Raw genomic sequence first — 24453 nt, 5'->3', positions numbered from 1 at the left:
GCAACTGTCCCTAGACACTTTTCCTCCATTCTTTTTCTTGCCAATGCTTTGTCTAAGGGGGAAGGGAAAAACACTGCCTGCCAGGTAGACCCTGAGCATTTGGGAAGCTCTACTTTTTAGAAACACATCATCTATCCCTACATCTCTCATCTTAAATTCCACTGCCAATAATGCACTGCTTCAGGTAGAATATGAGCCTCTGGTTGATTCAAGTGACTTAATATGTTCATTCTTTTAAAAGCCTGGGTAAGAAAATCCCTTTGTAGTAATTAATATGCCTGATACACTAAAAATACTTTTCAAAATGATGATGATGATGATGATATTAACATCAGGTGATTATATCACTAAATCCTAACAAAACCCAAAGAGATAGGTGCTAATATTATTTCCGCTTTTTGGCTGAGGAAACTAAAGTTCAGAGAAGCCGAACAAATTACTCAAAGTCGCACTGCTCTGAAGTAGAAAGCTAAGATCCAAAGCAGACTCAAAGTCTATTATATAACCACTCTGCTAGGTCACTAGGCCTGGTGAGGATGTGAGTGGGACACACTGAGGAACAGGTGATACAAGTTTGGGCTAAGAGGTGGAGATAAGGGACATGCCAGAATGGGCCAGTGAGCTAGCTCCCTAATCCCCGCTGCACTGCTGGTCAGCATCACGCACCTATGAGCACTTTCAGTAAAAACACAAAACCCTTTCCTAAATTCTGTTTTTCTTTGCCCTTCTTTTCCTGTAACTTCCTCTCTTCTGACTCCTTGTGTGATTTGGAAGCGCCTACTGGAGGAAAGATGCCACAAAGCTCCTTTCAGGAAAACATCCTGCATCTTCAGTTATCTAAGAGCAGAATCTGGTATTGTGGCTCACATAGAGTAGGTGCCTAATAAATGTCTGCATATCATTATGAGAAGGCTGCCTCTTCCAGGTCCCTGTGAAGCAGCCAGAGGTGTTCTTGAGCATCCTAGCTAAAGGCTCCATCATTTAGCAAGCCTCACAGTGTCTCAATGCCCACTTTCTTTCCCATCTCTCTCCCTACACAGGACCAACTCAAACCTCATTATTAATTACCATGCTTCTGAAAGATGCGGGTATATAGTGCAGTCCTCCACAAATTCAGGGAATGTCATCTACAATATACCATTACTTCCCTTTACTTACCATTCAAGCCTCCAAATGTGTCCACTATCACCTCAGAAATCTGAAGAACCAGAGTAAAGATGGCTTCAGTGTCACTACTACTGCATCTAATTGATGCAGGACTCCCAGAAAGTGCACCCAGGTGTTTGAGCAGAGGTCTTGAAAGATTAGAATCTGCCAACACCTCTAGATATGGAATCTGCCACCCCTAACCCATCCTAAAGTATGCCTTCTTTTAAGCAAAATTCAGCTGACTCCTCTGATATTAATTTTTGGTATCTAATTAATTCATCAGTCATTTGTTAAGAGGTAGTGAATTCATTATGACAAGGAGTTGAGACTATGCATTTACAGCTCTGTATGTGGGAGAAATCATTTCAGATTGATTTTCCATTTCAAAAAATTCAATTTTCAACACTAAACAAGTCTTCGCCAGAACTTTATATTTCATGTTTTGTTTGAGCCAGCAGCAAATGGTAGGCATTGTTCCCCTTTAATTAAACTCATCTGCAAATTGGTAAAATATTCCAGAGCCTCTGGAAGAAAACTTTCCGAGTTCTATATTAATTATTGGGTTAATCACAGAGTCTGGATACCTGGAACTCACACTGATATTCTTGCTCTAGCAGGAACACTAACGAACAATGTGAATTATCATTTTAAAGCATTGGTGTGTGTCTCATTACAACATGGGCACCAATTTTATTTGTCTAGAGTTGTAGACTTAACGAGAAAAAGAGGAGGGGAAACCAGACTTTTTGTTTGGCCAGGCTGGTAATCTTAGCTCCAGAAATCTTATGGCTGAAGCAAGAAAGAAGCCAACATGGTCACAGAGCCAAGTATGTCTGGCTCGTCAACAAAGAAGCAGCATTCTCCTTGCCCAGTGGAGGGAGAGCAAAACCCACTTACTGATGCAAAGATGCTCCTCAGCCTTCCCCTTCTCCGTGCAAGCTCAAGCACATACCACTCTCTCCTTCTTAATGACCAGCTGCTTAGAAGAGGCCTAAGAACAATTCTGAGTCGCATAGTGATTGAGCCAACCTTGGCTTAAGACTCACATTCCTCCTCCTTCTAAAGCAATCAAGTACAGATACAATTGAAAGGGGCTATATATAACTCAGGAATCCAGAAATGCAGGAGAGAATCACTTTTGGAAAAAGTAGTTTTCTTCCACCAACAGTTGTCCATGGTCTGAGGACACAGCAACAGTTGCTGTGGTATTAGATCTAATGTGTAGTTTGTCTCTAGGCCCAAGTATCCTATACTTCCATTTATTCTATAGATTGTGAAATCGGTTTTCGCAAAGAGCAGTCAAAATTAGATTGGGGGAGAAAAGCAATCTAGAGGAGCAGAAAAGGGAGAGAGTGAGAAAAAAAGCATTTTCCATATGGAACACATCAGAGGCTTCAGACTTTTGGGGACGCTTTGACCTCATCTTTACCTTTATAAATATCTATACTCTTTTTTTTTCCCCTGATGTGTTCCACCCGTTAACATAAGGCAAAATCTCCTTAGACGAGGAATATGAAGAAATGAGTCTGCTCTCAAGCGTGGTTTGGTTTATAATACAGCCTCTTTTACAAATGTTCATGTTTACTGTAAGCCATTTAGAGTTTCAAACATACTACGAAATTTTCACCCTTCCATCTACTTTTAGAATATAGTTTTTGCCTAGACTTGGTAATGGGTTTACTAATCCTTCATTGGTTATATAAGAAAACTCTGCGTTGTAGCTCCAACCAGGGTTTCTCAACCTTGGTACTGCTGATGGTTTGGGACAAATAATTCTTTGTCATGTTCTGCGCATTATGTGATGTTTGGCAGCATCCTTGGCTTGTACTCACTAGTTGTTAGCAGCACCAGTTGCGAAAACCAAAAACATCTCCAGACATTGCCAAATGCCCCTGAGGGGGCAATTCCTCCCTTTACTCTGGAAACACTGGCTGCTGGGTTTAGGAAAATCATTAAAATATGACAAGGAGATGTTAAAGTAGACACCAATTTGAAAGATCAAAATCTTTGTTTCCCAAGTATTTCAATACTTGAAGAGTATTTTAAGAGATTCTATTTCATAGCCTATATAATTGCCATCCCTCTATTCTTCCTTTATTACATGGTAGGATGATCCAGTAGTCTCTGACAAGGCAGAATCCACTCCCAGTCCCAGGAGAGAGAGTCAGTCATGAGAGTCCCATTTCCCTTTGCCAGTGGTTGGTCAAGGGATGAGAATCATGTTGCTTAGTTCTAGAAAATGAGACATAAGAAGGTGAAAAATGTTTGAGAAGAGAACCCCCTTATATAATATTAAAAATAATAATAATAATAATAATAATAATAATAATAATCTCTAAGGAAAAGTCTTTTTGTCCTATTTCTCTTTCCCCCACTCGGATCTCTGCATTCGAATGTGACTGTATTATTGGAGCTTCAGCAGTCATCTTACGATCACAAGGACCTGAAGAAAAGAATGAAAGGCCAATAGCTTGAGGAAGGTAGAGTAGAAAGAACAAAAAGGCCTTCAGTCCCCGATGACATCCTTGAACTGCTGAACCAGCTTTGGAATGTCCACCTCAGGCTGCTCGTTGGTTGAAATAATTCAACACTTTTATCACTTAGCTAAACCAATAGTTGGCCAACTATGGTCTGTGAGTCAAATACAGGAACTGAGAAAATTGTTTTTACATTTTTTAAAAGGTTGTTAAAAATAAAAATAAACAACCTGATATGGCCCACAAAGCCTAAAATGTGTACTGTGTGGCCCTGCACAGAAAAAGTTTGCCAGTCCACAACCTAAACCACTCACAGAAGATGTCTTGTCATTTGCAACCCAAAGTATCCCTAACTAATGCAAGTACTAATATCTTCATTTCACAATTACAGAAACTGGAGCTCGAGTCTGCCAATGGTAAGCTCAGGTAGACAGTCAAATATAAATTTGCCATTATTTCAATTTATTGTAAAGTTAAGCCAAATTGAGTCATCACAAAAGCATTTAACAAAGTTTTCTGTTCTTTAGAGGTTCAAATAATAGTCTTGATTGTACAAATCAGAATAGACAAAGCCTCTTGAAACACAATGTGTTCCGTGAAAGCCTTCAAAGGGGGCCAGACTGTCCCACTATCTGGAGCTCTAGGCTATTTCCTGCATTTGGAAGTCAAACACAGGGACTCCTAGGAAGAAAAGACATGGCAGAAAAACATTAGATACAAAGTCACTGGTTTGATAAATAACCTCTTCCACTTGCTGAAACAGTTCTTGCACTTCCTTACTGGCTCACTCAGAGAGAGTGAATCCTCAGGGATAAATATTCAAAGCCTTCCTCCATTAACTCAAGCTCCCAAATTAACACTGCTGTTGCATGTCGAGACAGCATGGTCTGTAGCACCTCGGTAAAGAGTTTAAATATTGACCACATCTTATGCATGCAGAGACTTTGATCTAGAAGAGGCATACAAAGCTCATTGTGGAGAGCCCATAAGATGAGTATTGTACAAAAGTTACAATAAATATCTGTCAATATCTAACTGTAGGACCATAGCTGAGGACTGAGTGACTAGCAGGGCCAGGTTTTTCTCAGTAGATCCAACCTGCTTTTCTTTGCCTTTGTATCCCAGTGCTTATCCCAGTATCTGGCACATGGGAGAGAGCAAAGGAACAACAGCCCTCAGTCTACACCCAATATTGGTTGTGCTTCAGTGTTGGGTTGGTTTGTCGGCAGAGCTTGACCATGTCAGGATCCAGGTTCACCCATGTTTCCCAAGGAGCACATTTTTCTCCTGGCTCAGTGACTGGAGAGGCCATCTGCTCACATGGAAGAGCCCTGAAAAGACTGACTTGGGGACAGCTGGAGCTTTTTAGAAGGGGTGTCACTGTGACAGTGGGAACAGTTATGCTTCTTTCTGGCCTAGGACTTGGAGTTGTGGGTTCCAAGTCAGTCTGGAGCTTAATAAGAGTTTTTCTCTTTTCTACCTTCTGGCCCAGCAGCCAGGCACACAAGGCCACCACAGTTACTAGTAGGAAGAAGACCACGGCGGCCAAGGGTATGATGACCATCAGAGGATAACTGCTCTTCCTGGGCTGAGTGGGTGCCCAAGGGCTGTCTTTGGTGGCAGCTTGTGGCCAAAACACCCCAGTGGGAGAGGCCTTGCCATCACTGTGTCGTCCCCAGGGGTCTGGTTTCTGCCATCTGATCTGGGTCAGCTTCCCCAGAGTTTCTGTCTGTGCCGTGGGTCCTGAGGAAACCACAGGCTTTTCCTGAGAAAGAGCTGAAGTCACAAAGTTATCTTCAGTGACTAACAAAGATACATCAGGGGTAAAACTCTGCAAAAGTAAGGCATCAGGTGGTACTATGGAGAAGGGGAGATAGCCTATTGCTGGTTGAACGTGGTCTGCCCGTAGCAAGAAAGTGAAGGAGTCATTCAGGATATCAGTGCTGGTTAGATTGGCATGTGGATCAAGCATCAACAGCCCTTGGTCAATGTCCCACTGAGTGAATAGAGTGGCGTCTTCTGTCAGAGTGCCATGGCCCACTCTTCGTACAAGTCTTCCATAGACAGGGGGTTCTGTCACTTCAAATTTGGGGTCACTATTAGTCCTATTAGCAAGCTCAGAAGCATCAAGGTCCTTTCTTGTCAGCTGATAAGCCACTCTGTTGGTAACTGTCAGGTTTGACAAAACCTGCAGTAAAGGCTGCACTTTGATGCTCAGTGATAGTCCTGTCAGGTTGTTTTCTGATGTGAACACTGAGAACTGTAGCTGGTCCTCTGAGGCCGTGAGGTTTGTCATGTGGTAAGAGAGTCTTCCTGATTCCAGATCCTCCTGTCTAAAGCTGATGACCATCTGATTTTCAATGAGGAGATGCCCATGTTGGAGAGGACATGTTATCTTGTATGTGATTTGGGGACTCCTCCCATTGGTCATTGCTGACAGATGAGCATTGGTGATAGAGATGGTTGTCTGGCCTTGTGGGAGAAGTAGGTCAGTGAGGTTGACAACGGTGATGGAGATGGGAATGACATCCACGTGGAACAGCTTGTAGAGTGGGCGGTGTTGGCCATCAGTCACACTAAAGTAAAACGCTCCAGAGGATGGGCTTCCATCTTGTGTGAACCACACTTGAGAGTTATCAATGTTGGCTTGTGTGAAATGGTGAACTGGGGTGTTTAGATGGTGAGCCATTGACAAAAAGCCATTATTAGGACTACGGATGATTGTATATCTGATCTCCTCTGGAGGATTGTCTAGATCTTCCACTTTTAGGTTATCAGGTCCCACAACTAAACTATCGCCCTGCAGAACTTTCAACCGAAGCCCTTTTGTCTTTAATTCTGGCGCGTGGTCATTAATAGGAGAGATGGTGATGTTAAATGTCTCTTCAAGAAAATCAGCCTCTGGCTTAGCAACAGACTTGCTCTTTGGGTTTGGCCAAACGGCAAAGGTAAAATTATCAGCCAGTGATTCAGAGTCATCATGAACATATGTGATTCCAAATTTATTAATCATATACTGAGAAAAATAGGGTTTTCCTTTGGTAATATTTCTCTCTCCAACCATAATGGTTCCATGGTGAGGAAGAGATGTAACCTGGAACCAGATTTCATAAGAAGAACGCTGAGATTCGGGCAATTTCAACAAGAAGTTGGAAGCATCCAACTTAGATTGGTCAATGAGAAATTTGTCTCCCTCCTTGACAGCAGCTCCTGTTAAACATAAATGTAGGGAACAAAGTGGCATTTCGTTAGAATTTTCAGATGAAAGCAGTAAGGCCCTTTCTCTCTCAAATTTGCCTATCCCAGTGAATTATTCACAACACTTTCATCACTCAAGGACCTAAATTAACATTGCTACCCAAGGCATCTTTTGAAAAACTAAAATTTAAATATACACATCCATACTACTAAGTCAACATTTCAGACAAGGGAGTTTTCAAACCTTGAGATTCATTATAAAATGTTACACTCATAATGTATGTTCCCTTGCCATGGAAATAGGTGCAGCTTTCAAATACCCTTTCCTTTCAAGAACTTAACCCTATTTGTCATTTTCATTTTCTAGCAACAATTTTCAGTCATGGGCATGGTGAAGTCCCCATTTGGAAGTACAAACAAAATTCTTTAAAGCTAACTTCTCATCTTTCCCACCGCCCACTACAACTATTAAGGTTTATAAGAAAAAGCCCAGAGAAAGAGCACACATGAAGAAATTACAAATTTTTATAACCATAAGTTTTATTTCAAAGAGTGATATCATGGCATGGGCAATTGAAAAAGAAAAGATGTGTTTCCAAATTGTCCCTACTTTAATAATTAGAGATAAAGCACTGACTATAGCAGTGTGGCTTTACCTGTATTAGCAAGCAGACAACTCTGCCGACCAGGTTCATTAATTTCACAAGAAATAGTAATACGAAACTTCTCAGGGCCTAGAGCTGCTGGTGGGGAGGACACTGTGAACATGAAAGAATCTTCTGCAGTCCAGCCAGTGTTCTCATGGTCCACATGCTGGTATAATATCAGCTGTTCATTGACCTGGCCGGATAGTAAAAAAATCAGCACCTTGCTTCAGGGATAATACAAAGATTAACACATACCCTAACTGCCTTTTCTATTTATGCTTAAACTATTGCACAGATCCATACAATGCAGGAACATTAAACATGTGCTCACTTACTTGTCAAACCTAGGTGATTGTATTTATCAGAGGAAGAAAAAGCACATTAATTTTAAAATAACTAATGCCTAAGGTATTTGTATTATAGAAAGTTTATAATGAACCTTCATTTACCTGCCAGAAAGCTCAACAACTATCAACTCATAACCAATCTTGTTTCATATATGCTCCTACCCAAGTTTCTGCCCAATAGATGATTTTGAATCATAACAGACATCATAACATTTCTGCCCAATAGATGATTTTGAATCATAACAGACATCATAACATTTTACCTGTACATGTTTTAGTAAGTATTGGTAAAAGATGACTCTTTTAAAAACATAGTGCCACTATCACACCTAAATATTATACATACTTAATGTTATCAAATATCCAACTAGTGTTCAAACATCTCTGATGGTCTAGTACATTTTTTTTACATAGTTGCTTTGTTTGAGTCAGGATCCTAAAAAAGTCCACCCATCACATTTGTTTGGGTGTCTTTTAATATATTTGTTCCCTTTCTCTAATATTTTTCTTATAATTTATTTGTTAAAGAAATTGGGTTGTCTTATAGAGTTCCCTACATTCTGGATTTTGCTGATTGCATCCCTATGATGTTTAACATATTCCCCTGTCTCCTGTAGTTCCTGTATACTGATAGTTAAATCTAGAGGCTTAATAAGAAGAAAGTTCAATTTTTTGTTAAGAATATTTTATAGGTTGTACGGTATATTTTCTCTTGTATCTTACTGCAAGGTAAAATGACATTGGTTACTTCTTTTTTGGATATTCAAGTGTTGCCAGGTTGCTCCATCTATTTTGAAGTTCCCCATCAGTCTGTCACCTAATAATTTTATAGAGTCATTGATATAAATTCCTTATTTTTGCAGTGGCAAAACAATGATATCATTTTCTCATTCCTTCTTGATTCTTATTTAAAATTTTTCTATTAATAAGAACTTTCCCTCATCAGCTATTTGGTTACACTTAGGTACAGTGCATGCAGGAAAGACAAGATAAATTCTTGATTTCTTCTCTTACATACCAATTTTTAGAAGGGTCCCTTGGCTCCAACCTCTAAACATGACCATTGGTTTGATTTTGTTGTTTGTTTCTTTGTTTTGAAATCATTATAAACTCATTAATTTTAATATATGATGTTTTAAATTCTATTGCAATTAGTATTCCCATTGATGTTCAAACTTTCCCACCTTGCTTAAGGTATTTGTCAAGATTTAATATTAGTTCCTAATGCTTGTTGCCTTTCAATGTCCTTTCTAACTCAATCCATGGAGATGGGTTCCACCAGTATTTTGTTGTCCAAATAACATGTGGGTAGTCTTTCCTTCAACAACAGTGATTGAAAGTTCCAAAATCGTAACCACAGAAGGAAAGGCTATAGATAAAATACTTAACCCTTAATTTCTATGAGTGATATCTTTTTCTGACCTGCTACCTATTATAACATCCAAACTTACCAGTGGATTTGGCCAAGGTATTTGAATGTCCACATCAAAAATGCCTAGGATAAACTATTATATAATTACAGAGTAATTAAGTCTATTTCATCAGTCAGTATTTAGAAATTAATAACTAATCACAACTGCATTAATGAACAGAATGTGATGATATGCTGCTCTGTCTCATTGCTGGTACAGTGGAGGTATCTAGAACTAGGCTTTTTGGTCTACTGAGCTTCCATGGAATACAAGCTCTCTGCTTCCAGAGTGGCCAACGACTGTTGATGAGTTTTTGTTCCTTATCCTTTCAAGGATGACGCAAGGAAATGCTGTCATTTGGGGATTTTAAATGAGGAGAAGAAAATATCATTTCAACATTTCCTCATAAACAAGCAAAGTTACTCATGAGGAATTGGAGTTTCTCCAAAGACACTAATTTCTGGTACTAACTAGTTTTACTCAGCAGCTCTGCTATTTCTAGTCCCAGCTTAAGATTTATGACAAAAGATTAGTCATAAATGTATTCCTCCTCCCAGAAGTAGTGACCATACCAGGGATTCTGGACTGGAGGATGGTTCCTAAAAGTTTCCCATTCTTCTGGAGAGAGGCATAATATTATATGGAAAAACAGACTCAGTTTCTTAACATTAAGTAACCTAGTCTATTAACCAAGAGGAAATTCTTCCCGGGTGCTAGGCAATCTTTTCCATTGCTCCTTTGGTATAAGTGAAAATTAGCTCCCCTGAAAATTATATAACCAGTTATTAGAATAATCTAAGGATCTTCTGATATCTATAGTATGGAGAGTGATTGTCACAGTGAAAGAATGGTTCTCATAGATGAGAACGTGTGAGATGAAGGTCAGAAATCTTGTGAGAAAAGTAATTGAGGAAGAGCCCTATACATAGCCTTGTATTTCAGGAGACTAGCAGAGCAGAGGTCTATCATTGGTTTGGTTTTTGGAAAGGCATTTTAAAAGTGAGTAATTATGAGTAACCCATTGTTTTATTTACACCAGAGAATGAGAGAATTTGATTAGATTCATCTTCAGTGTCTGAGATTTAAGATTGGAGAGCAGGTAATTAAAAGTGTGGAGCTAGAAGTCAAAGGGAATAAGGTTTCCTGTGGAATGTCAATAAGCCAGTCATGTGCTAAAAGAGGTCTGAGGTGAGTAGTATTAAAGTTTAGAAGACAGCTTTGCCTTACCAGCTTTGAGAGTTAGGTTCTAAGGTATGTGTATGTGCGTGTGTTCGGAGAGGACCAGAAAAGGGAGAATGAGACCAAGACTTGATGAAAAAAAGTATAGGGTAAACCTGAGGAGAGAAGAATCTCAGAAAGGATTAGAAATTTTGTCACCTCAAATAGAAAGCAGCCTTAGAAAAACTTCTAGCAGGTCTATATTTCCACTGTGTTAAATATAGGTAGATAAGCCACTTAGCTGGATACCTGGGCTCTCAGATTAAGGAGAGGGGAGAAGGGAGGTTTTAGTTTCCTGTGGATTTAGATTAGCCCAGAGATTTTCTCTTTTACAGACAGAATCTTTCTGAAATGTCATTAGAAATTCAATGGTGTAGAAGTCCAACTAACAAATGTAGAAGAAAAAACAGAATGAGAAAAATCACTATTTGGCAACCACCATAGTAATAAACGTTTCAAGCAAGAATCCTAAAATGGTTGCTAAAACCAGTGAGCTAAATTGTGATGAGATAAAGGATACTTAAATAGTTCTAAAGTGTCTTCTCACAAGGGTCTTATTAATTACAAAGGAGCAAATAGCACCTTCACAATTGAGAAGTCTGCAAGACAGTACCCAACCAAGTGATAAACAGAACATCATTAATGACAGGCAAAGTGAGCATCAATACCTCCTGACATAAAACCCTGAGGACCTAGCATCTCTCATGGCATTACTGCCAAAAATGCACAGCCTGAATCTAATCATGAGGAAACATGAGATAAAACCAAACTGAGAGACATTCTACAAATAACTAGCCTGTTCTCTCAAAAAAAAATGCCAAGGTTGCAAGTCAACATGACTACTGGATGGTTTCCGGGTTAAAGAAGACAATGGACACCTAACAACTAAATACTGTATTTTATGCTGCGGATTTTTTCTTCCTTGCTATACAGGACATTATTAAAACAACCTGTAATATTTGAATAAGGCCTATAGATTATGTAATAGCACTATACCAATGTTAATTTCATGATTTTGTATGCTGTAATTATAAAAGAGAAGGCCTTGTTTTTAGGATATATACACTGAGGTATTTAGAGGTAAGAGGGCATCATGTCTGCAACTGTCTCTCAAATTTTCAGAAATGTAAGTGTGTGCATATATATCTATGTATGTGTCAGAAAAGAAATGCTAACATTTGGGAACTGTGGATTAATAGTATATGGAATTTTTTGTACTGTTTTACAATTGTTATATAAGTCTGAAATTATTTATAATAAAAAGTTAATAATAATTAAAAAAAATAAATCCATGGTGTTTTGCTATATCAACTTTCAAAAGGAGGCAATAGACCCATTTCTCTGATGATGCAGAATGGGGGAAGGAACTCACAAATGCCTTGGCACTCTGAAATCAAGAAGCAATTGTTTCCTACCCTGACATAGTACCCTTCCCACCCCAACTTGGTGCCTTTCTCTAGGACTTTAACAAGGTTCTAGTCCTACATGGCTCATGAATGGGTGGACACGTGGTTCTAAATCCTAGACCTTCTCAGAATAGTGCTTTTATTGAAGGGATAATATGAGACCACCCCTTGAATCTCTGAGATCTAAACCTTCTGGATCTCATATCCTTGATTCCATTAAACCAAACACAGAAAAACATTTGTTAGAGGTTAAAGAGATAAATTTGACTCTAAGAAGGTTTGAGGTCCTACTTGCTTTTTTTTGATGAGTTAAAGGTTAGAGTTGAGAGGCTGCTGAGAAGCTCAGAGAAGTTGGGAATTCCTTCTCTCCCCCAATCACAGGGCTCACTAATAGCAGAGCTGGGACCAGAAGCTAGATCTCCAAGCTTGTAGAGAAGAGATCTTTCTCCACTAGCACTTTACTGGGGCCTCCTTGGCTCCAACTGCTTGATTTACTATTCTTTTTACTCCAAGGAAAAAAGTGAATACATTAATATGAAAATGGAAGCAGAGGAGTATAGTAGGATTCGAGCCTTGGATTGATCAGACCTAAGTTCAAATATGAATATTACCAATTTTCAACTCAGTGGTTTTTATAAAAGCCATTTAATCTCCTTGAGCCTCCATTTCTGCATTAAAATATAAAATAATATCTCACTTGGAGTTATGCATTTGACCAAACTGTTCTATCACCATTTCAATGCTCAAAATGGCTCTGAATATTTCTAGGTCTTTTAAGAAAGCATTAAGTCCTCACTGACCAATCTCTTACTGGGATATCAGGGGATTCTGGTTAAGATGGAAGGTTAAACTCATTTTTTGTAGTGAGTCATGGCACAAGACTATTCAGCAACCAGAAAGTTTTAAATCATGCCTAATAAAATAAATATTTTCCATAAAAACAAAAGAATTTGTAGGCTGGAATCTTGGCACATATTCTAGGAGCTTATTTTTAGTTGGTTGGTAAGTAAGTATTAGTTCACCACTCTATATTTGGCATTTCAATAATATTTGTTTAATGAACAAATAAACTACTTTAAAATGTGCTTTACAAAATTTAATTATGAAATATATATTTATATCATGAAAGAGTAGAAATAAGGAATCCAAGACATTTCTTATCCACTTATTTAATAAAAACACATGGACAGTAACTAACTTTTATTGAGCCCTAAATACATGCCAGGCACTCTGTTAGGCACATTCTGTAATTCAATTTATTTAACTTTGTTTTAGGGGGCACTTATTATGCCCATCCAACAGACTTAAAAAAGAAACTGAGGCTCAGAAATTTTAAATAATTCATCTATAGCTAACAAGTGGAAGAGCATGTTTTTAATCTAGTCCCATGAGATTCCAGAATTTGTGCCTTTCCCACAACACTAAGTCAACAGTGTGAAAAGCTCAATGAGACTCTAAGCAATCAAGAAATTCACAAAATATGCTCTCCAACCCTAAGGAGTCTAGTAATGTAGAAAGTCAGTTGATAGGATAGACAAATGCCATTTTGTGGTCTGGACTGGCTTAGGCACAGTCACTGTTGGCCAGAGTTTGTAATGACTCAAAGAAATAGCTCACATACTGTATTCTACATACTGTGTTCCAGATGGCAAGCTAAAGAAAGACTATATTCTAATTCTTCTATACTACTGCCTGCCATTGTTGACCAGGTAGAGACTTTCTCATAAGACACTAGGGGTTAAAAAGGTAAGACTAAGGGGAAACAAGTTTCTACCTGGCTCCAATTTGAGGGTAATTCCTTTTTGAGCCCCAAGGTGACCAGCAAATAACCTTTTTCTTAAGACTAAGACTTTTTCGAACCTGGAGGCAGAGAGCTAAGAGTTGTTGTGAGTACACCTGGAAGAACCCAGAGATAAAGTGGGAGCTCTGATATGTCATGTTTCGTAGTGTCAACCATGGCATGAAATATGATGATATTTTCCCCTAAAACATGTGGACATTCCTTAGATCTACAAAAGTGCATGTGAACAGGACTGAGTTGTAGGAGAATAAAATTGTCAAACTTGGCCAAAAGGCAGGGCTAGAATGCTCTGGAGAATATCTACATTCTGAGAGTCCTTCTAAATATAGCTCCTTATGATCCTAATTAAAAAAACAAACAAACAAACAAACAAACAAAAACAGAGCATGAGTCCTTTACATTGATCTTTCCCACAGTGGAGCCTAAAAATCAATCACAGCTTTGAAACTCTCACTGGAAAAGAGAGTAATCAAATTATCTTAGGGTCAGTTGGGAGAAGGAGGAGGAAGAGAAGGAAACATACAGTCCACTTGCTTGCTTCTCCACAACATGACAGCTTTGCCAAAGCTCCAAGTCTGTGGATAAGATGGTGGTTGACCAGAAGGAGCAAGGGATAAAGAACTAGCCAAAAAAACTCTATCTTGGGCAGATAATCATGGGGAAAAGAGATTATAGACAATTCAAAAAGGTAAAGTCTCTAAGATTCTGTGTGGGTTTACCAAAAATTCCTAAAAGCTAAGATACACAAGACAACAAGATCTTGCATTCTTGAAGGATGTGCCCTTTCTTATTTCCACCATGACTAGCACCACCACATTTGTAGAAGGTAGCCAGACACAGGGGGTTCAAGGTTCTCAAAAGAGGTTAGAAGTCCAGGGTCACAGATTAGAGGTTGCAGGTAATAAGTAAAATGGGGGCTGGGTTAAGTTCTAGCAGTAGTTCTCCTTAGCGGGAATGGATAGAAGAGGCATTTTAGGAAAACTAAGCTCCAAAATGGTGAAATCTTCAGCTAGAAATGAGCAATTGAAAACCAGGTCCAAATAATTATCCAAGAGGTTGTGGCTCATGTCCCTCCATGACCGGGTCAGACTCTGAATAAAAATATTAGAACAAAAGTTGTTCAAGGAGTCCAGCAATATATTTATCTACAGCCCCACATGGCAGAGAGGTCCAAATCCACATTTATATAGAAGTAAACATAGATTCTCAAGGGTTTTATGCCATTACAAGAATGTAGACCTTTAATAAAACTATCAAACGAAATCATATAAAAGGTGATTCATTGAAAAACACCAGAAGGTAGCATGGGACATCTTATTGTTTTTAAATATGAGTGTAGCAGCCTAAAAATGCCTCCCGCCCCCAAAATAGCAGGTCTTATACCCTTGAATCTGTATATGTTACCTTGCATGGAAAAGATTTTGTAGATGTGATTAAGGATCCTGAGATGGAAGTTTATCCTGGATCATCCACGTGGGGCCTAATGCAATCACATGCATCCTTACAAAAGGGAGGCAGGGAATATTTGACACAGACGGGAGACGAGAAGCCAATGGGACCTTGGAGGCAGAGATTGGAGTAACGCAGCCACACGGCAAAGAATGCTGGCAGCTACCAGAAGATGGAAGGGGCAAGAAAGGAATTCTCCCCTAGAGCTTCCAAAGTGACCAGAGCCCTGCTGCTACCTTGATTCCAGCCCAGTGAAATGCATTTCAGACTTCTGACCTCCAGAATTATGAGAGGATACATTTCTACTGTTTTAAGCCACCAAGTTTGTGGTAATTTATTACAACAGGCATAGGAAATTAATACAAGGAGAAAGGATAAACCACTCTCACTGAAACGGTAATTGGTTCTATTGCTTTTTCAAAGAAGGAGCCAAGAGTTCTAAGAGAAAGATATATTTTTGGTCATTCGAAGCCTTTAGGCCAAGACCCATCAGCCAATTGCTAGTTCGCATAATGAATAGGTGACTAAATGACACCACAAACCAGTAATTTCTACACATAGAAAAGAATGCTCAGATTTAATTTGGTGAACTGTACTGGCAAAACCAAAATTGAAAAAAAAAAAAAACTGGTGGAAAACGTCCAAAATGATGACTGAGTCTAGTTGCCACCGAGCTGGCTACTAAAGAAACACAAGAAAAGCAGGGGTGAGCATGGGCAGTAGTGACCACGACACAAAGACGCTCGTCCTTCCCTGCTCAGAAAATTAAAGAGCCAACCTTTAATGATTCCATTGTACTCTCCATTACACTACAATAAATGAATTTCTATCCTGTGGGAAATGTGTTCTTAATTTCTTAAATGGAAGTGTTGTCTTGAACAATAAATCCAGATTCTGGGAGAAGAGGTAATTAGACAAAATTCATTACCCAGAATTGATTGCATTATTTCCTAAACGTGGCCCTGGAAACCTGTATCTTCTTGCAGTAGGAAGCAGAGACATGATGGATGATCTTCCATTCACAGCAGCACACTGGCTAAAATGCAATAACTAGCTTTATGAAAACCAAAAAAGGCTAGGTGTCATGAACCTCAAAACCAGGACATTTTACTTTTTAATGATTCTCAATTATCGAAACAAGCACTGAAAAGAGAATCACTCAATTAGTCTCGTCTTTACTCGGAAGAGATTAGTGCTTTATAGAACTCAGCTCTTAACTTTGTTCATAGTCTTTGAAATAAACAATAATTTCTCTAAATTTGTAAACAATTTTCATTTCATTTTAAAATATGATTCACCTCTTTTGTGTATTCATATGTTTAATTCTTCAGGATATAAGATTTTCAGCACAAGTTTATGTAGTTTAGCTTTTCCTATTTAGGCAGATGTAATATTACAGTAGGAAACAAGAATGGTTCTTATTTATCTTGGTAGGTTCACATGGTATGGCTTGAAAAAGTAGTGAATTTATTCTGTAATAGGAAATTATTTTGAGCTATAATAAAGCAAATGTTTTCCCCACAATTATTTTGCCAAAGCATGATATTAAACATAATGGACAGTGTCTAGATTTCCTTCATAAGCTGTATCCATACAGAGCTACTGATTAAAATGATCATTTTCATTTATTTATAAAAAGCAAAAGAGGGTGTGAACTTATGGGCAAATGATATAGTGGTTTTTCCTCCCACAGCTGAGAGTGGTGGAGGACTGGAAACAATTTAGTCCTTCATGGTAAAGGTATGAAAGAGGACTCCACCATCAAGTGCTTAAAACTTTCTCCCAGCTGGACCCTTAGCAGGTTACTGGCTGGAACTGACTCTTGAAATTAGAAAAACTGGTCTAGAAAGCCATAAAACAGTCAAAGACATTTGATTATGTGAACCTGGCTGGATAGTTCTGAACTCCTTTTACTACTGAAATTGTTTTTTGAGTAATATCTCTTTTCACTAACCAGATTGAAGAGGTCTAATCAAAGTACATAATATGTGCTCAATAAATGTCTTCATTAAGTAATTTCAGAGAAAAAGTTTTGGTTATCTCCACGACCTCCGAAACTGGTCCCATCATTTCTTTTGCTTTCCAAAAGAGCTGCTCGCAAGTAATTGGAGCCATCGTAAAACGCCTGACAGTTGACCATGGTCCTATTTGGCAAAGGCCACAAAACTGCAGATTTTAGAAAAAGAGTTACATTCCATTTGCATGTGAAAAAGGAGACAGGATCTGGAAAAGGGAAAGTCAGGAAGATGAATAATAAATACCTTTCTCTTCCTAGGTCACAAACAAAAATGTGCATTTTTGAACACAATTGGAGTGCCTTTAGGTTAACACCAACCGTACTGAATTCATTGATGATGCCCTTCTCTCCTACTCAATGTAAACTTAATGCTTTATGTTTTCTAATATTATTTTACAATAACCATGTGTTATTTTTATACTCAGAAAAACATGCACACTGGAAAGCGCCAGAGTTAGTACTTTGGTTCATATCCTTGCAGAGTTTTCTCTGCCTACCCCCTCCTCTACCCACATTATTGCTACTGAAGCGGAAGGAGAGACAGGACATTTCAATGACATTTATTCATAGAAATTTAGCACAACCTATCCTGTAAAAACACCTCCAGTTCACTAAGGTAGCTCTCAGCTGATCGGGGAGGGACACTTCCACCAGGGTCCTTTTTGCTCTGACTTACTCCCCCAACCCCCACTCCCCCCCCATTCTGCCTCCAGCCAGTGCTCTGCCCAAGGATAAAGTGCTCCATCCAGGCATGAGGCCCCCTGACATCTTCCTCAGCCCCCACTTGGCATCATCGCTCAGGGAAATGTTTTCCAGAACACCAGGCACTCTCCCCCAGAGGGAAACAGTAAGTGGGTTATAAGGTGAAGCAAATCTCATTCTCCTCTAATGACCTCATTTCCACGCATTTAATCACTATAGCACTTCAGGGTAAACACAGAAGCCAGTTCCAGTGTCCCAGAAAATTCTCTGCCCTTATAAAACTAGTCTTTTGGCCACAATGAGAGGAAAAGAACGTCTCACATTTCCAAAAACAGAAAGGTAATAACAGCAGCCTTAGCTGCCATTTATTGTCTGCTACAAAAGGGGCAGTGTGCTAAGCACTTTTGCATTCTTTATCTGTATTAATCCATTACAAACTCTAAGAGGAAAGTACAGCCTAGAGGATAGGAGCATGACCTAGAGTCAAAGCCCTGAGTTCAAATCCAGGCTCTGCCCCTTCTGAGCTGCGTAACTGTGGGCAGGTTGCTTAGCCACCCTATGCTTTAGGATCCAAACTTATAAAGTGAGACAATGAATAATACAGAAGAAAGCTTAGAACAGTGCTGGGGACATGCTGAATGTTCAAAATGGTTTCATTATTACCATTACTTTTTACGTTATGCAGATGAGGAAACTGAGCTTTAAAAGATTTGTAATTTGCCCTAACTCACAGAGTTAATCCAAATCTTCTGACTGTAGGAAGTTGTGGGACTGTTTTCAGCCGTGACTGGTTAGCAGTATCAAGAAACCCGATTTCTATATTACGTGCTCTCTCCACACTTGCAGAGAGACAGAGAATGTGGGCTGCTGAACTGAATTTCTAGACTCTGAATATATCATTGAAGCTGCTGTACGAAGACAGGAATCGCCACATTCACATAAAAAGCCTGAGGCACAGTCTGAAACCTTGTGTACTATAAAAAGAACTCTCCTTTGTCCTCTGAGTCAAAGCACGGGGCCAGGCCCCGGCACGGTGGGTGCATGCTTTGCAGAGGAAAGGGCTGTGTGTGGTACACCTGGTCCCGTTGAAAAGGAGAGGGAAATTCCTCTCCCACCACGCCTGACTTGTGGCTGTGGCACTGCCCAGGTTGTGCTTTCACACTGGAGCCTGCCCTTGTCCCCACGAGGACCAACGCTAGATTCAAAGGCCCCTCTTCCCAGACACTCTGTCCAGGCCCCTTACAGTCCGCAGCGCAGGGTCACATGTCGCCTGCCCCACCTAACATCTACCATTGTTAACGTCCCATTGTTAATACACTTTTTTTTTCTTTTTAACCCTATGCTGTATTCTAAGTCCCCATGACTGTTCAGTAACTACTAATTTGTACTTCTTCACCCTTTTGCCTTTTTCACCCTGCCCCTAATCCCTCTCCCCTCTGGCAATCACCAATTTGTTCTCTGTATACCTGAGTCCGTTTTCCTTTAGTTTTTTTTTTTATTATTATTATTTTGTTCCTTAGATTCCATAAACAAGTGAAATCATACGGTATTTGTCTTTCTTTGTCTGACTTATTTCACTCAGGATAATATTCTCTAGGTCCATTCATGTTGTTGCAAATCGTAAGATTTCATTTTTTTTTAAATAGCTGAGTAATATTCCATCGTATATATGTATATATAACTTCTTTATCCAATCATCTATTGATAGGCACTTAGGTTGCTTCCATATCTTGGCTATCGTGAATAGCACTGCTGTGAACATAAGGGTGCATAGATCTTTACAAACTAGTGTTTTGGTTAATTAAAACATTTTTTTCATACTTGCCTTTTGGGTTCTTAAAGTAGAAGGAATAATAAAAATAAAACCAAAATAATTGGATTTTAATCAATCAAGACTTTGCCTCTCACTCTAGGGATTTAAAACTAGCTTGGAGTTTTAATTCCTGTTTACAAATGTGTTATATTCTAAAGGTGGTTTGTTTTCATAGGAAAATGTACTCCAAATGTATTTATAAACAGCTTCCAGATTAGCCCACTGTGGCAGATTGTTCTGCTGTTCGGATTATTCAGGGCCTCCTCCCCGTGAAACGATTCTCCTCCACCCCATTGACTTCAGGCTTGCTCATGTGACCTTCTTAAGTCAATGAGATGTGAGCGCAAGTGATACACAGCACTTCGGAGCACAAACTTTAAGAGTCATCACATGGTTCCACCATCACTGTTTTTCCCTCTGCTACAAATGCAGCAATGACCACAAGAGAGGCTGCTCCTTCAACTTGGACCGTGGAATAAAGGAGACACCCACAGCCAACCCACAGCCCATATACAATACGAGTGAGAAATAAATTTGTTATTTTAAGCACTGAGATTTGGGAGTTTGTTACTGCAGCATAATCTGGTGGATCCCAGCTACCATATCCACTAAGACCTATATAGAGCATATTAATCTAAAATATTACATATTTGCAAAAAAAGTAGTGGAAACTAATGCTTTAAATCATCATCATCAATTTCTTTTTTTAAAAAACTAGGGCTAGAGCCAAGGCACCTTTATGTGACTAATATCATTCTTGTCAGTGTTCAAAATGTAAACTGATCCTTTGGGCACATTAAGCTCCCCACAGAATGCTTAGTTTTCATCCTAAACCTTTTGTTCTTCATCCAGAGTGCATCTGTGAACTACAGAATTTGTACTTCATCTTTTCAGAGTCACATCCAGAGCTTCTGCTAGCCTCATGATCTGTCCTTTTAAATGCTCCCCCGACAAAGGCAAAGCAAAAGTCAAATGTAATTCTTCCACATCATCGTGAAGAGAAACGACTCAAAGGTTAAAGACAGGCACTTGCTATTTCCTCTAAATCTGGCTTTGGATTTTAACTCCTTAGTCATGTAAACCAATAGCCAAATCAACTGTCAGATCCTTGTCCACGCTGTTCGAGAATGAAAGAAGAAGGTTGGATGACAAATGAGAAATAGTTATATTTAAGGAGACCATTTGAAAATGTAGACATTTAGAAAATGAAATCACATATAAGCGAATGCGTCCAGTCAGTCAGATTCCTGGGATGTAAAAGATAAAAAATATAAATAAAAAGGTTTGAAGGCTTATCCATTTAAATATAAACATATGTGGGTGGTGGTGGTGGTTCAGTACAGCAAAGTTTAAAACAGATGCTTCTGGATACAGATTAAATGCACGCACGTTTATATACACACATCTAACTATAATATATGAAATAATGTATATAATACTACATCTTAAATATAAATGTACACTGACATATCCCATAGATTTACTCCTGCAACTATGCTTTCGATTATCTTTTAAATCAGCCTTTAGTGATAAAAAGATCACTTCTTATTTATTAGACACAGAGTTCGAATTTGCTTAACGTTTTCTGACAATAGCGTCTCATGTGTGCTCGCTACAATGTCCAGTTTTACAACCAGCACAGTGAAATGAATAATTGCCTGGGGAAAAAAGCACGTCTGCTTAGCTTAACAGGGTGGAGATGAACGAGGGCTGCCCTGTAGACACTCAGCACCGCCCAGCTGTGCGGACAGACGTCAGGACTCACCAGATCCTGTGTAAACACGGAAACATCCTCGGTGCTGTTGTCAGGATTTACTCGCATCAGCTTCCCAAGTCTAGGGGAACTTACAACCATAAAAGTTATAGTTCTGTTTCCTGTACTGTCCTCGTCATTGGTCACAGCTCTCAGGTCACGAGAGGAAAGGGGCTTCGTGGAACCTAAGTGAAGATTAAAACGTGTAAGTATAAAATATATGAAGGCTGCTGATTCGCCAAATGATCTTTATACACCCATGGAAACTCAGGGAAACACATGGTTACATGTGGGGCTACCGGTTAGCTCTAGCTTGTAATTGGGCTGTGAGGGGCTCTTTATGGGTGTGAGTTGCTACTGAAGCCAGATGAGATGGGCTCCACATCCCCCACCAGGCCTGTGTGTCTAACTGATCCCTAGAGGAGGAAGGCAGCATCAGTGTGTGTAGCACCCAGCTGGGCTTTGGGCACAGGAAGGGGAAGCAGACTGTGTGCACTGAGAGTACAGGAGACAGTCAGTGTCCTCCCCTGCGAGAATAGAGGTGTCCTAGACTGGTGGTGACTGCAGGTACTCGATGCAGTGTGTATCTGAAGACACCTGTTGGGGAGAGGTTGGCTCCTAAACCAACAACATGAGACATCTCCAGAGGACCCCAGACAGGCAGGTTGCACAGAATTGTGGGAAGGAAAGGTCTCATGTGAATGCTAAATGGAGAAGAATCAGTGACACCTGGATTTGTGTGCTGATGTGACCTCCTTGGAAACCAAAGGCCAGAAAGACTTGGAAACATTCAAGTTAGAGCGGTGCTGCTCAAATGCTCTGTGGCGAAGGATCAGCGTTTTCCCTCCTAATCCATGGTGAACCAATAATTTTATAAAATACAATAAAATGTCATGGCAATATCAAATTGCTATAAAAATGTCTAAACACTTCCTCTCACTTTCTGTTCTTATGAGTTCATAGACCAGAAGTTCTATGGACCACAACTGAAGGAGCACAGGGTAGGAGTTCATATCCAGTTTCTTGGCATTAATTTAGGTAATATCCCCATCCTCGTAGGGTGACAGGTGAGGAAGAGGTTCACACAGCCAACCTGGCCCAGAATCTTCTCTCTTCTGTTTCAGTCCTTGCTAAAGGGCTTCAGCATTAGTCCTTGCAAGGGTAGCCTTTAGACCAGGCACTTTATAAATTGTTATGAAATTAATAAACCACCCAATAAGCCTTCTGAATGACATCCACTTTGCTTTCCTTACTCAGCCATGGTATCCTTAGAGAGTGAGGGCCACCAATTGTAGTGTTTAATCTACATTAGGTGCTTAAAAGCAGGACCTCAACTAAAGCTAATACAAGGGGAAGCTAGTCTTGGGTCAGGAAGATTTCCATCTGCACAAGTATTGTTCTGCATCCTCAGTTTGGAGGCTCTATTTCAAATGCCTGACAACAAAAGAGAGACTAAACAAGTGGTACCACGTCAAACTGAAAAGCTTCTGCTCAGTGAAGAAAATCATCAATAAATGAAAAGGCAGCCTATGGAATGGGAGAAAATATCTGTAAATCACATTTGATAATTTGATAAGGGGTTGGTATCCAAAGTATACACAGAATCACACAATTCAATTTAAAAATGGGCAAAGGGCCTAAATAGATATTTCTCCAGAGAGAACATACAAATGACCAACAGGTAGATGAAAAGATGGTCAGTGTCAATAATCATCAGAGAAATGCAAATCCAAACCACAATGGGATGTCGCCTCACACCTCTTAGGACGTCCATCACCAAAAAGCAAGCGAGAACAAATGCCGGTGAGGATGTGGAGAAAAGGGAACCCTGTGCACTGCTGGTGGGAATGTAAACTCGTACGACCACTGTGGAAAACAGTATAGAAGTTCCTAAAGAAATTAAAAATAGAACTACCGTATGGTCCAGAAATCCCACTCCTGGGTACATATCCAAAGGAAATGAAATCAGTGTTTTGAAGAGAAAATTGTACTCTCACATTCACTGCAGCATTATTCATGATAGCCAACATGTGGAAACAACTTAAGTGCCTGTCAATGAATGAATGGATCAAGATAATGTGGTATATAATATAATGAAAAACTATTAAGCCATTAAAAAGAAGGAAATCTTGTCACTTGAAACAGCATAGATGAACCTGGAAGGCATTATGCTAGGTGAAATAGGCTCTACGGAATCTTAAAAAAAGGTGAAACTCATAGAATCAGAGTAGAAAAGTGGTCGTTGCCAGGGACTAAGGCGGGGGAGTGGGTAAGGGAAATAGGGAGAGGTTGGTAAACAGGTACAAACTTTTGGTTATAAGATGAATACGGTCTGAGAATCTAATGTAAAACATGGTGACTGTAGTTGATAGGACTATATTGTGTACTTGAAACTTGCTAAAAGAGCAGAACTTAGATGTTCTCACAAAAAGAGAAAGAGAGAATAAATATGAAGTAATGGATATGTTAACTCAATATGGCGGAATCCTTTCACAATGTAGCCATATATCAAGTCATAATCATCACATTGTACATTTTAAATATTTTTTTATTTGATGATTTTATTTGTTAATTATACCTCAATAAAGCTAAAAAAATAATAAAATAAAATAAAATATAAAATAAAATAAAATAAAATAAAGTAAATACCTGTGTCCCTGTGGCAGGCACTGAGTGTTGGGCACCTAGGGGTGAGGTATGAGTACTTGGGAATGTCAGCCTCAGGAACACAATTCTGTCCAGGTTCAGGATCACCTGGGCACAACTTTGGTTGTTATACAAAAACACTAATGTGAGGCTTATTTATAACTGCCTCCCACATTTTCTTATATTTTGCTGCTGGAATTTTTGCAATCATTTGCCACCTTATAGTTTCTGGAGCTGAAGGTCTAGAATCAGAGGTCACCCTGGGGAGGCCAAGAGAGAGTATTCTGTACTCTTAGTCAGTGTTACATAAAGCATAACTGAGGCCAAGGTGGGCCCCACTTCTTGTCAGGTAGATTATGTCTCATATGTGCAGTTTCTGAGCATCCCAACATCCAATTTCTTCATGTTCAGTTTTTCT

The 24453-nt window shown here is 39.3% G+C and overlaps 1 protein-coding gene across 3 annotated transcripts in view; it reads right to left on the bottom strand.

Annotated features, from left to right (window-relative positions):
- Positions 1-3885: 3885 nt before the first annotated feature.
- The window catches only part of LOC107509651 (chondroitin sulfate proteoglycan 4), a 54507-nt gene continuing 33939 nt past the window's right edge, over positions 3886-24453 (bottom strand). For 2 of the 3 annotated variants that reach the window (XM_036225850.1, XM_036225849.1), the window contains exons 8-10: positions 21402-21574; positions 7481-7664; positions 3886-6836 (exon numbers count right to left, since the gene is read on the bottom strand). In XM_036225850.1, coding sequence (XP_036081743.1) covers positions 4807-6836; positions 7481-7664; positions 21402-21574 — 2387 coding nt within the window. In that variant the 3' untranslated portion in view covers positions 3886-4806. The remainder of the gene's footprint in view (positions 6837-7480; positions 7665-21401; positions 21575-24453) is intronic. The other variant, XM_016142349.2, reaches the window with a different exon arrangement.

The sequence above is a fragment of the Rousettus aegyptiacus genome, unplaced genomic scaffold, assembly GCF_014176215.1.
Source record: "Rousettus aegyptiacus isolate mRouAeg1 unplaced genomic scaffold, mRouAeg1.p scaffold_m13_p_8, whole genome shotgun sequence".
NCBI lineage: Eukaryota > Metazoa > Chordata > Mammalia > Chiroptera > Pteropodidae > Rousettus > Rousettus aegyptiacus.
This window is presented reverse-complemented; position numbering and strand designations above follow the sequence as displayed.